The sequence below is a fragment of the Eleutherodactylus coqui genome, chromosome 1, assembly GCF_035609145.1.
Source record: "Eleutherodactylus coqui strain aEleCoq1 chromosome 1, aEleCoq1.hap1, whole genome shotgun sequence".
In the NCBI taxonomy this organism is placed as follows: domain Eukaryota; kingdom Metazoa; phylum Chordata; class Amphibia; order Anura; family Eleutherodactylidae; genus Eleutherodactylus; species Eleutherodactylus coqui.
In genome coordinates, this window is record NC_089837.1 from 532,247,473 (window position 1) to 532,262,595 (window position 15,123).

Here is a 15,123-nt window from a genome sequence, read left to right on the forward strand (position 1 = left end):
AAGGCAGCACTGCGTATATTCAATGAATAATAACTGTGTTGTGGCCCTGCCTATACAATTCTTTCCCTGCAGTATCAATGGAGGGTGCAATGCTCTGCAGAGGCGATTTTGAGAAGTAAAAAAATATGCAGCACAGCTAACAGCAGCCTGGACAGTACTGCACACGGATAAATATGGCCCTAGAAAGGACCGTTGAGGTTCTTGAAGGCTACACTCACTCCTAACACTCTCCCTGCCTATGCAGCACTTCTGTCCCTAATGCCAGGTGCAACGGTCTGCAGAGGCGATTTTGAGAAAAAAAAAATTGCCACTGCTAACAGCAGCCAACACACAGCTATCAGTGGCCCTAATAAGGACCTTTGGGGGTCTTGAAGCCTACACTAACTACCAATTCTTTCCCTACAGCAGCTCCGGTACAAACAGCACTGTCCCTCATCTAACTCACACCGCATCTGAGGCGAACCGCGGGAGGGGCCGACTTTTGTATTAGGCGAACACCTGATCTCGCCAGCCACTCACAGCAGGGGGGTGGTATAGGGCTTGAACGACGCAGGGGGAAGTTGTAATGCCTTCCCTGTCTTTCAATTGGCCAGAAAAGCGCGCTAACGTCTCAGGGAAGGAAGTGAAAGTAACCAGAACACCGCATGGTGTTCGTTACGAATAACGAACATCCCGAACACCCTAATATTCGCACAAATATCAAGCTCGGACGAACGCGTTCGCTCATCTCTAATCAAGAGTGAAAGAATTAGCAGCAGGTATAATGTTACCTGTAGAGATGAGCGAGCGTACTCGGAAAAGCACTACTCGCTCGAGTAATGTGCTTTATCCAAGTATCGCTGTGCTCGTCCCTGAAGATTCGGGTGCTGGCACGGAGCGGGGAGTTGCAGGGGAGAGCGGGGAGGAACGGAGGGGAGATCTTTCTCTCCCTCTCTCCCGCCCGCTCTCCCCTGCTCCCCGCTGCGACTCACCTGTCAGCCGCAGCGGCACCCGAATCTTCAGACCCGAGCACAGCGATACTCGGATAAAGCAAATTACTCCAGCGAGTAGTGCTTTTCTGAGTATGCTCGCTCATCTCTAGTTACCTGTAAGGGAGCAGCTTATCCAATCAGAACACACAACTGCTCTGTGAGAATCATATGTAGGAGGCACATACATGATCCTAACACAATCTGAACACGTTACTGCTAGCTATTTCCTATGAAGGTGGATATAACAGTATATATATATATATGTGTGTGTTTGCCTAGGCTGATTTAAGAAGCACATTTCTTATTCATACAACATGGGTAAGGGCTCATTTACTGTGAGGTGCTTTCTAGTTTTCACTACCATCACTTTGGGACACATGCGTTCTTTTGATCACTTTTTATTCAATTTCCTTGGGATCCGAGGGTTCAAAAAAAAAGCAAAATACAAGATTATAAATTTTTTTTTTTACACTTTTATTTAGTCTCCACAAGGGTTTTGAACTTGATCACTTTTGATTAATGATCAGTTGCACTTTATACTGTTATACTTCAGTATTGCAGTATATAGTGATCTTTGATGTTGTCTCGGGCAGGGCTTCATAGGCATCTTTGCTCGATAGCCCTGTGAACCTTCATTAGGCTCTGGGCTTCCATGGTAGCCTATCGGCACCCACCGATCATGCCGGTAGGGTATGGGGAGTAGTTCCCTCTCCCTCTAACTGTTTAGACTCACAGTAATCAGAGCTAACTCTGATCGTAGCACTTACCGTCAGCTGTCAGAAACAGCTGATAGCAGCCCGGTAGGGAGTGGACGGCTCCTGAGTCTGGTCCATACACACTTCATGACCACAGGACATTCTTATGCCCCTGGTCCAGAAGCGGTTATAAGGGGTTTTTGGGACTTCAGTATTGATGACCTATCCTCAGAACAGGTCATCAATGTCAGATCATGGGGGTCTTGCGATTCCCACCGATCAGCTGTCTGAAGAGCCCTTGGACCTTGGCTGAGTGTGGCAGCCTCTTCTCAGGCCTATGATGTCATGCTTATTGGAGACGTGGCCTGATGTCCTATCATGAGGAGATGCTGTCAATATTGGAGTCCCGGAGAATCCCTTTAATATTTACTTTTCTTTTCCCATAAACCTTCAGCAAGCAGACCCTGATCTCCTTCACTCTCAGACCATAGATTATTGGGTTGACCATGGCTGGGAAGAAGAAGTATATGGCGCTGGTAAGGTTCTGCATGTTGATCTGTATGGCGTCACCGATCCTGTAGACAATGGAGGATAAGAACCCACAAGTGTAGATGAGCATGGCCACAATGAGGTGAGTGCTGCAGGTGTTCAGAGCCTTGTTTAGGGCCGGTCCTCTGATGATCTTCATGGCAGTATTAAGGATGTTCATGTATGAGATCAGGATGAGACTGCCATCGCACACTGAGACGAAGATCCTGACATACAGCCCAGTGATCTGCTCCTTGGAGATGTCTCCACAGCCAAGGTTCAGGAGCACCATGTTCTCACAGGCAAAGCTCCGAATGATGTTTGAGCCGCAAAACTGGACCTTGGAAACCAAAATAACAATAGGGCAAACGAGGAGAACGCCCCGAAGAAGACAAACCATCATGAGCAGTAGCAGGAACTGCGTGGTCATGATGTCGTGGTAACGCAAAGGCTTACAGATCGCAACATATCTATCCAAAGCCATTAACACAACCACCGATGACTCAAGAATAACAGTCAAGTAGATGAAGAACATCTGCACCAGGCAACTGCCCAAGGAGATCCGGAAGACACTGGTGGCCAAACTTATCAGAAAGGGTGGCATGATGGCAGTAGTGCAAGACACGTTCACGGTGAAGAGGGCAGAGATGAGCATGTACATGGGGGACTGGAGAGCCTTCTCCACCCAGATCCTGGACATGATCAGACAGTTCGCCAAGAGAATCACCACATAGACCAACAGAAAAGGGGCGATGAGGAGACTCCTGTGATCGAAGAGGTCGGGGAACCCAAGTATGAGAAACATTGTGTGGGAGAAGTTTGTGCTCCGGTCCAGGTGGTAAACAGCCATTGTTAGAGCCCGTACTCATGTGACCCCAGCATACCGAGTGGATATTGTGTCCTCCATAGTGACATCATTTCTCACTGCTAGGCTGTCATAACACTGCGGTCCCTGTGAATAAACAGGAAAAGTTAATTACTTTTACGCAGGTTACTGCTCACTGGTGTCAACCAACCGCCCCCGATATGTGACGATGCATAGTAGTGTACTGCCAGGTACCAGGGAGTCCAGCACCCCCTGACACAGTAGGAGTAGCATTACCTCCGTGTCATCATATCCTGTATTAGTTGGTGACACAAAGAATGATGGTCCTGTATGTCACCCTGACGGGGGAGGAGATGGCAGTCACAATGGGCCATTGTGGTATGTCGGAGAGGGATGATGTTATGAGACGGTGATGTTATGTTGCGGAGAGCCAATGCGGCGGGTTAACTCATGTTCACTTGTCCAATAAGTGTCACAGTACAACATCCAGAACCATGGAGGCTGAACACTTAACAAGCAGCAATAATGCAGGATTTTGGCTGGTGGTGGCTAATGCCATCATTAATCTGTCCTCGACCCCCCCCCTCCCCCATTGCACTATGAGGTGTCCTCACAGCCCTGGAGTCTCCAGCCTCATTCATGGAGCCCTCACTCCAGAAGCGCTCTCTCCTAGAGTCTCTACTGAATATCCATTGACAGACACCAGACCGTTCACTGCTGCATGCCTACTAACCGCCCCTTGCGGGACAGTCCTGGATTTGGGAGGCTGTCCTGCCTCCCCAAGTGACAAATATTTAACTTAGTTGTAGTCCTGGTCCGGCAGCAGCAGCCATCACTGCTGTAATCAGTGTGACTCCTGACCTCTCCCTGCGCTCCGGAACAGAGACAGCGGTGGAATAGTCAGAGGTTGCATTGATTACAGCAGAGGCGCCGCTGCCACCAGACCGGAACTATAAGTCAGTTACATTCTTGTTGTGTGGCTGGAAGTCCTCTATGGGGGTAACGATTACTACTTGGGCCACTCTGGAGGTCACTATTACTTCTGGGGCCACTATGGGGGGGTCACTATTACTATTGGGGCCACTGTGGGGGACACTATTACTACTGGGGCCACTATGGGGGATCACTATTACTATTGGGGCCACTGTGGTGGACACTATTACTACTCGGGCCGCTATGAGGATCACTATTACTACTGGGAACGCAGTAGCAATAGTGCCCCCCACAGTTTTTCTTAACTAGATGCGAGCGAATTTGACGCCTGGCGCAGCGGCGAACAATCATTGTTCTGCGTAAAAAAGACGGCTGTCGCTCGTACGCCTCAGTGAGTCATCTGCGCAATTATCGGAATGATGGTTAGTGTAACGATGTCTGTAGGCGATATTCACACTTTATCTGAGCTCCAGCTAACCCTCCCCGTTCAGGGGATCCATCGTCTGACATGTTACATAGGACTGCAGGTCGCATCTACTACATTATCTGTGGGGTTACATAGGACTGCTGGTGACATCTACTACATGATGTGTGGGGTTACATAGGACTGCAGGTCACATCTACTACATTATCTGTTGGGTTACATAGGACTGTTGGTGACATCTACTACATTATCTGTGATGTTACATAGGACTGCAGGTCACATCTACTACATTATCTGTGGGGCTACGTAGGACTGCTGGTCACATCTATATTATCTGTGGGGTTACATAGGACTGCAGGTCACATCTACTACATTATCTGTGGGGTTACATAGGACTGCAGGTCACATCTACTACATTATGTGTAGTGTTACATAGGTCTGCTGGTCACATCTACTACATTATCTGTAGTGTTACAAAGGACTGCTGGTCCCATCTACTACATTATCTGTAGTGTTACATAGGACTGCTGGTCCCATCTACTACATTATCTGTAGTGTTACATAGGACTGCAGGTCACATCTACTACATTATCTGTGGGGTAACAAAGGATTGCTGGTGACATCTACTACATTATCTGTGGGGTTACATAGAACTGCTGGTCACATCTACTATATTATCTGTGGGGTTACATAGGACTGCAGGTGACACCCATTACATTATTTGTGGTGTTACATAGGACTGCAGCTCACATCCATTACATTATCTGTGATGTTACATAGGACTACAGTTAATGCTGCATCTCTATTAGCGGACACTGACAAATTCAGCTCTGCTACATCCACATATTATAGCAGACCGCTGCCTCTCTGTGAAGCTCGTGGGCTGCAGGTTTTCAGGTGCGCTGAGCAGATATTGGGGGTTGTACTTACTTGTATAGAGACCGGAGTGTACCTGGGAGCCGCTCTGCTCACACTCCAGCCTGTTTCCCTCTCTTATCTATCGTCTCTGCAGGCCCCCGGGGGCCACACACTTATTATTCTTGGGACTTGTTAGCAGGAACTCTCATCATCCGCTCTATGATTAATATATAAGTAATGGAAAATTCCTCCAGCGCTGATCCAGCACTGCTACATCTGTCAGAAAGTGGCTAATCACAGCAATGACAAGATTGTGGCTGTGAAGAGACTCCCTGACATCTGAGACAGCCGCAGCGCCTCGTCATGGCGTTATTGCGATTATATTTATGTTATTAGTAAACCGTGACGCCAGCGCTCCATCAGCACAAGGATGTCACATGTGATGCAATTAAGAAATCAGCAGAGATCATACATCAGTGCACACATACAAGTAGGGATCATACATCAGTGCACACATACAAGTAGGGATCATACATCAGTGCACACATACAGGAAGGGATCATACATCAGTGCACACATACAAGTAGGGATCACACATCAGTGCACACATACAAGTAGGGATCACACATCAGTGCACACATACAAGTAGGGATCACACATCAGTGCACACATACAAGTAGGGATCATACATCAGTGCACACATACAAGTAGGGATCATACATCAGTGCACACATACAAGTAGGGATCATACATCAGTGCACACATACAAGTAGGGATAATACATCAGTGCACACATACAAGAAGGGATCATACATCAGTGCACACATACAAGAAGGGATCATACATCAGTGCACACATACAAGAAGGGATCATACATCAGTGCACACATACAAGAAGGGATCATACATCAGTGCACACATACAAGAAGGGATCATACATCAGTGCACACATACAAGAAGGGATCATACATCAGTGCACACATACAAGTAGGGATCATACATCAGTGCACACATACAAGTAGGGATCATACATCAGTGCACACATACAAGAAGGGATCATACATCAGTGCACACATACAAGAAGGGATCATACATCAGTGCACACATACAAGAAGGGATCATACATCAGTGCACACATACAAGAAGGGATCATACATCAGTGCACACATACAAGTAGGGATCATACATCAGTGCACACATACAAGTAGGGATCATACATCAGTGCACACATACAAGTAGGGATCATACATCAGTGCACACATACAAGAAGGGATCATACATCAGTGCACACATACAAGAAGGGATCATACATCAGTGCACACATACAAGAAGGGATCATACATCAGTGCACACGTACAGGAAGGGATCATACATCAGTGCACACATACAAGAAGGGATCATACATCAGTGCACACATACAAGAAGGGATCATACATCAGTGCACACATACAAGAAGGGATCATACATCAGCGCACACATACAAGTAGGGATCATACATCAGCGCACACATACAAGTAGGGATCATACATCAGCGCACACATACAAGTAGGGATCATACATCAGCGCACACATACAAGTAGGGATCATACATCAGCGCACACATACAAGAAGGGATCATACATCAGCGCACACATACAAGAAGGGATCATACATCAGTGCACACATACAAGTAGGGATCATACATCAGTGCAGACATACAAGTAGGGATCATACATCAGTGCACACATACAAGTAGGGATCATACATCAGTGCAGACATACAAGTAGGGATCATACATCAGTGCACACATACAAGTAGGGATCATACATCAGTGCACACATACAAGTAGGGATCATACATCAGTGCACACATACAAGTAGGGATCATACATCAGTGCACACATACAAGTAGGGATCATACATCAGTGCAGACATACAAGTAGGGATCATACATCAGTGCACACATACAAGTAGGGATCATACATCAGTGCAGACATACAAGTAGGGATCATACATCAGTGCACACATACAAGTAGGGATCATACATCAGTGCACACATACAAGTAGGGATCATACATCAGTGCACACATACAAGTAGGGATCATACATCAGTGCACACATACAAGTAGGGATCATACATCAGTGCACACATACAAGTAGGGATCATACATCAGTGCACACATACAGGAAGGGATCATACATCAGTGCACACATACAGGAAGGGATCATACATCAGTGCACACATACAGGAAGGGATCATACATCAGTGCACACATACAAGTAGGGATCATATATCAGTGCACACATACAAGTAGGGATTATATATCAGTGCACACATACAAGTAGGGATCATACATCAGTGCACACGTACAAGTACGGATCATACATCAGTGCACACAAACAAGTAGGGATTGTAAGGACTGCTGGTTTGCGGGTCCCTCGTACCCTCACCGCCGCCCCTGTCACTCGGGCTGCCGCTGTGCGGCGCAGGGGAGCCCCGGTCCTCGTCAACTCCCCTGGCCGCCGAGCTCCTCCTCGCCGCCGGGTTGCTAGGGATACGGTGGGTGTTGCCCCGCGTCACATCCTCGGTATTATGGCAACCATGCTCGCCTCTCCTTCCCTGCCTTCTGCAGGGCTGGGGGGTGGGTTCCCCAGTGCTGCTGTATGCACTCAGCTGCTGTCAGGCTCCCCGCCCCAATCAGCTGCTGGGGCGGGAGCTCTGACAGCATTTAAACCTGCTTGTGTATGCAGACCAGTGCCAGTGTTAGTTTGGTTTTCTTGCTACACCCACGTACTTCCTGTTTTTGACTCCTGATACTGACTCTCTGCTTTGGACCTGACGTTGCCTTTGCCTGACCCTCTTGTACCTCGTACCCTTTCGTTGCTGACCCGGATTGCCTGACTCTCCTTGCTGTTGTTTGTTCCAGTGTCTGTCTGTTTGTTAGTTCCAGTGCCCCCTTCCTTAGTGAGTGTAGGGACCGTCGCCCAGTTGTCGCCCTGGGGCTTAGCCCAGGGGGGCAAGTAGGCAGGGACAGGGGTTGTGGGTATTTTCAGGGACTTCCAGTTTCCCGGACCCCGAGTCCTGGCAGTAACACTGGCTGAAAGGAAGTCGGATCCCTACATCCGACCAGCAACCTTGAACCCCGCTATGGAGGCTGTGGCGGCCTTAGCCAACCAGGTCCAGGTTCTGAAGGACCTAGTCTAGGACCTGACTGCTCGCCTGCAGCATCAGGAGCAGCGAGGGGCTTCTAATATTGTGCAGCTCCCTCCCATTCCTGGTACAGTGTCTGAACCCCAAGCAACACCTCCTTACTTCTTTTCCGGGGAGAGAAGTCAGTTTTTTGCGTTCAGAGAAGGCTGCAAGCTCTATTTTGACCTCTGACCCCACAACTCTGGCACAGAATACCAGAAGGTGGGTTTCGTGATAACTCGCCTGAGGGGAGAACCCCAAAATTGGGCCTTCTCCTTACCAGCTGACTCCCCCACCCGACAGTCACTAGATGCCTATTTTGCTGCTTTGGGCCAGCTGTATGACGAACCCGACCCTGCTGCCTTCGCAGTCCCTAAACTCCTGGCCTTGCGACAGGGGCGGAGGGTGGCTGAGGACTATTGTTCACAATTTCGCCAACAGCGCCCGGAGTCTGGGTGGAACGACGCTGCCTTAAAGTATCTGTTTTTGGCCGGTCTGTCGGAGGGCCTCAAGGACCTCTGGTGGCACATCTGGAGCCTAGGACCTTGGAGTAAGCCATGTCTCTGGCCATCCGGGCTGACCGAAGCTTGAGGGCCAGACACTCGACTCGGACCAGCCCTGTCCATACGTCTACATCTTTGGTAGTTCCGACCTTAACCCCTCCCTCCGCAGAACCCATGGAGCTGGGAACCATGACCCCGAAGCAACATCGGGAATATCGTCTCAGGATGAACCTCTGTCTCTACTGTGGGGAGCCGGGTCATCGTATTGGGACCTGCGAGGAAAAGCCGCGGCAGGAAAACTTCCGCTCCTAGGCAGTTGTCGGGAGGACTGTCTAAGAGCTAAGGTACTCCCTGTAAGGTCTAAAATGTTGTTGCCCTGCATCTTGGAATTCCGGTCTTTCTACCGTGCCGGGCGAACGTTCCTTGATTCTGGAGCTGCTGCTAATTTTGTTAATTTCGATTTTTGTGGCTAAACTATCTGGGTATTTTCTCCGTTTAGACCCCCCTTCTCTGGTCTCTGGTGTCGACTCTACTCCCTTGCAGGCTGGTCTTGTAAATCTGGTTACCCCAGAGTTATAGTTCACTATTGGGGCCCTACATATGGAGTCTTGTACATTTCTGGTGATGAAGAACCTGTCTGTGGATGTTGTGTTAGGGCTACCCTGGCTAAGGGAACACAACCCCGTAATTAACTGGGACACGTTGAAACTGGTCAAGTGGGGTTCTCGCTGTGACAGCCACATGCGCCCAGTGAGTGTGGATGTCTCCACCTGCGAGGGAGTTGAACTACCTGACTACCTCGAGTTTTCGGATGTCTTTTCTACACAGCTATCAGAAGCCTTGCCTCCCCATAGAGAGTGGGATTGTAAGATAGAGTTGATTCCGGGGGCCAAACTTCCTAAAGGCCGCATCCATAACGTTACGGTTCCGAAGAGGGAGTCTATGAAGGATTATATCCAGGAGAGTTTGGCCCGTGGGCACATCTGGCCCTCCGAGTCTCCAGTAGGGGCTGGTTTCTTCTTTGTGGAGAAAAAGGACGGGGGTCTCAGACCCTGTATTGATTACAGGGAGCTAAACAAAATCACTGTCAGGAACCAGTACACCCTTCCGCTCATCCCTGACCTCCTCAACCAGGTCACCAGTGCCCAGTGGTTCTGTAAACTCGAACTAATGGGAGCTTACAACCTCATTCGTATTCAGGAGGGGGATGAGTGGAAGACGACGTTCAATACGCCCCTCGGTCACTTTGAGTACCTGGTCATGCCTTTTGGGTTGTGTAACGCCCCTGCTATTTTTCAAGGTTTCATGAACTCAGTTTTTCAGGATATCATGGGTGTGTTCGTCGTACTGTATCTAGATGATATTCTGATTTTTTCCCCCGACTGGGAGACACACCAGGTACATGTTCAAACAGTCCTGACTGGACTCAGGGCTAACCAGCTATTTGCTAAGATTGAAAAATGTGTTTTTGGGGTACAGAAGATAACTTTTTTAGGGTATATCATTACTCCATGGGATATCCAGATGGATCCGGGGAAGGCAAAAGCCATCACAGAGTGGGCCCAACCAGCCACTCTAAAGGCCCTCCAGCGCTTCTTGGGCTTAGCTAATTTTTATCAGAAGTTCATTAAGAACTTCTCTGTCGTGGCTAAACCCTTAACGGATCTCACCAGGAAAGGGGCAGATGTGAGTACCTGGTCTCCAGACGCGCTGGCGGCCTTTGCTACCCTGAAGGCTGGCTTTTCCTCTGCGCCCGCTCTTGTCCAACCAGACCTGTCTTGCCTGTTTGTGGTGCAGGTGGATGCCTCCGAGTTTGGAGTAGGGGCGGTACTTTCTCAGGGGCCGTCTACACTCACAAATCTTAGACCGTGCGCTTACTTTCTAGAAAATTTTCCTCTACTGAACAAAATCACGATATAGGCAATCGTGAGTTACTTGCTATAAAATGGGCTTTTGAGAAGTGGAGGCATTTTTTGGAGGGAACACGCCATCAGATCATGGTACTGTTACGGCACTCTGCCCCCCGAGCGCCAGGTGGGGTGCCCTGAACTTCCCGCACCCCACTGTCCCTGCCTACTTGCCTCGGCCCTGGCTAACCCCAGGCGGACAACTGGGCGGCGGTCCCTGCTCTGGCTAGGGACCTGGCGACTACCTAGATGGAACTTAACTAACGGGGGACAGAGTGCCGACAGGGGAGGCAGGTGGAACAGACCAACAGAACTTACAAGGCAGAGCAAGGCTGGAGATGGAGCTCACAGGCAAACTGGAAGGACACTGACTAGCAACTAGAGCAGACTGAGACAGACCTGACTAGAGGCTAACAGAACCAATAACTGGCAGTGAGCTCAGGTCACTGCCAGCCTTTTAACTTAAAGCCTCCGCCCAAGGGTGGAGAGTGGGAGGAGCCGACTCTCCCACTGTTGCATATGGAAGGTGGAGGAGAGCGGGCGGCACCCTATGGGCAGACATGCCCACGCCGCTGCACGCTGGCTGCTCCACGCCGCCGGGAGAGCCCCAACAGCAGAGCTCCGGGACGCCGGAGCCGACATCGGAGCGGCGCGCGCCGGCCGAGGGACCCAGCGCCACCCTGCATGGTAACAGGTACTCACAGACCATAAGAACCTTATATATTTAGATTCTGCTAAGAGGTTGAATGCTCGACAAGCTCGTTGGGCTCTTTTCTTTTCTCTTTTCAACTTTCTGGTTACCTACCGACCCGATTCAAAGAATGTTAAGGCAGATGCCCTATCTAGGAGTTTTGGTATTCATGAACCTCCTGAGTCGGAGCCTGAGACTATCCTTTTCCCTGGGGTGGTTCTCGCAGCTGTCTCCTCTGACCTCTCTCCGCTAATCAGCCCCTGAAGCACTTCCAGAAGGCAAACTGTTTGTTCCTTTACCATTAAGGTTGAAGGTGTTAGAAGAGATGCATGCCTTGGTCCTTGCTGGTCACCCCGGTATCCGGGGAACTCAGAAATTACTTTCCAGAACGTATTGGTGGCCTCATATGAGGGATGTTCGGGCATTTGTCACTGCTTGTCTGGTATGCGCCAGGGGGAAGAGTGTCAGGAGTCGTCCTGAGGGGCCTCTTCTTCCCTTGCCCATTCCGTCCAGGCCCTGGGCACATCTGTCCATGGACTTCATCACAGATTTGCCGCTGTCACAGGGGAATACGGTCATTTGGGTCATTGTAGATCGGTTCTCCAAAATGGCACATTTTGTTCCTCTGAGCAAGTTACCAAATGCCAAACTGCTATCTGACATGTTTATTCAGGAGGTGGTGTGGTTGCATGGCGTTCCTGAGGACGTGGTCTCAGATAGAGGTGTACAGTTTGTTGCTCGCTGCGGGCGAGCTTTCTGCAGGAAATTGAATATTGGTTTGTCCTTTTTGTCGGCTTTTCATCCCGAGTCGAATGAGCAAACTGAGAGGATGAATCAAGAATTAGGCCTCGGTCAGACGGGCGTTTTTTCGCATGCGATCTGCGCATATATAGAACCATTGCTTCGCAATGGGATCCGTCACATGTCCGCTTTTTATGCGGATATGCGATAAATTCTAGGACACAACGATTCGCAGAACGCGCCTATCTGCGTTCTGCGCATCGCTGTGTTCTATATATGCGCTCAATGGGGCCGGCGGCAGCAGCGCCGACCCCATTGAGAACATATACTATAAAGATCGTTCTCCTGTTATAGCTGTGGCAGAGAAGAACGATGTTTGCCCATTGAATTCAATGGAGCCTGCGATACAGCTGGCTCCATTGAAAGCAATGGGCTGCTGGCGAGCACTGGATGAATTTTCGGGATGGGCTTAAAAATATAAGCCCTTCCCTGAAAACCATCCAAAAATGTGTTTAAAAAAAAAAGATACTCACCTTTGCCCTGCAGACGGAGTTCAGCCGCGGCCGGCCGGCAGTTCTCCTGAACTGCTCTGTGTAGTATTCAGCAGGCGGGAATTTAAAATGAACGCCTCCTGAATGGGCTGCCTCTGATTGGTCACAGCCCTCACCAATCAGAGGCAGCTCTCACTCACCCATTCATGAATTCTTGAATATGGACATATACTCTCATATACCCGTAGTGGACAGTCTCCCTCATATATCCTTTACATACTATACATTCTTTATCTTCTATATACCTATGACAGTATTTTTCCATCCCTTGTTTACTTGCACATATATATCTTTTTATATCTTTATACATCCACTTCCTCATATAACAATATACAGTCAAACTCTCTGTTTCCAAATTCCTAGCAGACTTTAGCAGAAGCAAGCCAGACACACGAAACCGCAGTCTTAACATTACCGCTTTTAGCAAACACACTAATCAGCATAAGCAGTTTACGGGAAAATTATGCAAATAATTCAAGTCAGAACCTCCAATCATACCGGACCATCCACATGTACCTAAGACAACTCGTTCATCCCATCTTGCCCCCTCCTAACTGATACCATGTGACGGACAATGCCAAGAACAACAGATGACCAAATGCAGGAAGAACCTTAAAGAACTTATCCAATTGTCTATCCATACATTTTATCTATGTAATCTTTGGCCTGCCCATAAAGAGCAGATATGTTGAACTCTATAAAAGAGGCTACGTGCCCACAAATAAATCAGAAATTAGGGAGTTTATATATGATGAACTTGTGTCAGTGTGATTGCTTCTGGCTGTGCACACAGCCTCATAACATTAATTTGGAAGGATGCAAACATTCCCATTGATCATTGTCGTGGACCCCAAAAGGTCATCCACGACAATTGGCGACCCAGATGGGACATAGTCGATTTGGGTTCGGATACGCCCGGAAATAACGGCGAACACAGAAGCACGAGGCAACCTTAGGACCTGGCGGACCCAACTGAAAAATCTGAACGCGGTAAGATAATTATCTATACCTGTGTGGCCAGTTCCAGGCTTGGAATGTGATACTAAATTAAGGAAGTAGCTTTGTTGCTTTAATAGAATGGAAGGTTATAATGAACGTAATGAATTATACTGTCTTAGAAGGCAGGAAAGATAGAAGTTTTAAGGTACATTCTTACTGGTTTCTAAGGTCACCAGTATGTCTTGTATGTCTTGATGTTATGTAATCTAATCTTTGTTGCACATCATTCATACAAGTGTAAAAAGTCATACCCCACTCATGTCCTGTGGGGGCTTTTTAAGAATACAAGGGTTAAAGAATGCAGAAAATGTTGCGTTGCCAGAAGCACCTGGCATATGTTTTATTAACTGCAGGGAATAGTTAAGCTAAATCAACCTTGTTCAGTTTGTGTTTCATATTCACAGAGAGATAATAGAGTTGTTTTGCAAAGGTGGGGGCTGTTGCTCTCGAACTTTATTTTTTTGTAGCAAACTGCATAGTCCACGATGCCCACCGGAAAATACATCTATGTTTGCCAAGTCCCCAAATTCAATTGTAATCACATACAATGTTAGGTGGTCACAACTGTGACAGTAAATTTACAACATAGTAGTTACATATTAGATGTTAGAATTTCCCTGAATGTCAGTCAGGGGCAGAGAGGGGGGGCTGAAATGCCACCGGTACCCACGCATGCCAAAGACACCAGCGTTTAATATAAAAATGTAACTGTATAACAGTTTCAGTAAATAAGGAGATAGAATAATATCTCAGTCACTCAGCAAACTTTTTAACACAATTTGTCAAAAATAGCACTCATCCACGTCACCCCACTTCTATGTCTTGTCCCGATTGTAAGAAAGGGTTATTATTAACCATAAGCACTTGGGGTTGGGAGATCTGTAAGCAAAACAGCCCATACCGTGCCCACCAGTGTGCCTATGGTCCACTGGTTGAGGGTCATTGTCCACATATATATTTACCATTTGAACGTCCACGAGTAGATACCAGTGTCCGTAGGTAGCTTATTAAACTGTGTAGCGGCAGAAATCCAGGAGACTCTAGGGCGGGACACACTGTGTCCGACATACGAGGATAATCCTATGACCATAAATCTGGCTGCCATAGATGAGCTTGAGAGGCAGCAGACATTGTATCATGGTCAATTCTTATACCCTCCAAAGAAGTGTGGACAATCAGGAAGCGATAGAAGCAGTCATCAGTAATCAATCAATCAATTTTTTCTGTGTACGGTTAAATGACATTTTTGTAATGTATACCAAGTGTATTACTGGGAACTACTAACAGAACTGTTATAACAGTAAATTAGCCACGTTCTCCCTAATCCTC

At 48.0% G+C, this 15,123-nt stretch overlaps 1 protein-coding gene across 2 annotated transcripts; it reads right to left on the reverse strand.

Moving 5' to 3' along the window:
- Positions 1-1,448: 1,448 nt before the first annotated feature.
- On the reverse strand, positions 1,449-7,838 carry LOC136615299 (olfactory receptor 52K1-like). 2 transcript variants are annotated; one of them, XM_066594158.1, is made up of 2 exons: positions 7,664-7,838; positions 1,449-3,146 (listed from the first exon to the last, which is right to left on the reverse strand). In XM_066594158.1, exon 2 carries the CDS (start codon positions 3,042-3,044, stop codon positions 2,043-2,045), a length of 1,002 nt encoding a protein of 333 aa, XP_066450255.1. In that variant the 5' UTR covers positions 3,045-3,146; positions 7,664-7,838; the 3' UTR covers positions 1,449-2,042. The 2 variants fall into 2 exon arrangements, with proteins under 2 accessions (XP_066450255.1, XP_066450256.1); XM_066594159.1 differs by having other exon boundaries at positions 7,658-7,838.
- Positions 7,839-15,123: the final 7,285 nt, after the last annotated feature.

Excerpts from the sequence above, each read along its gene's own strand:
- LOC136615299 (XM_066594158.1), bottom strand. The coding sequence starts at position 3,044 with ATGGCTGTTTACCACCTGGACCGGAGCACAAACTTCTCCCACACAATG.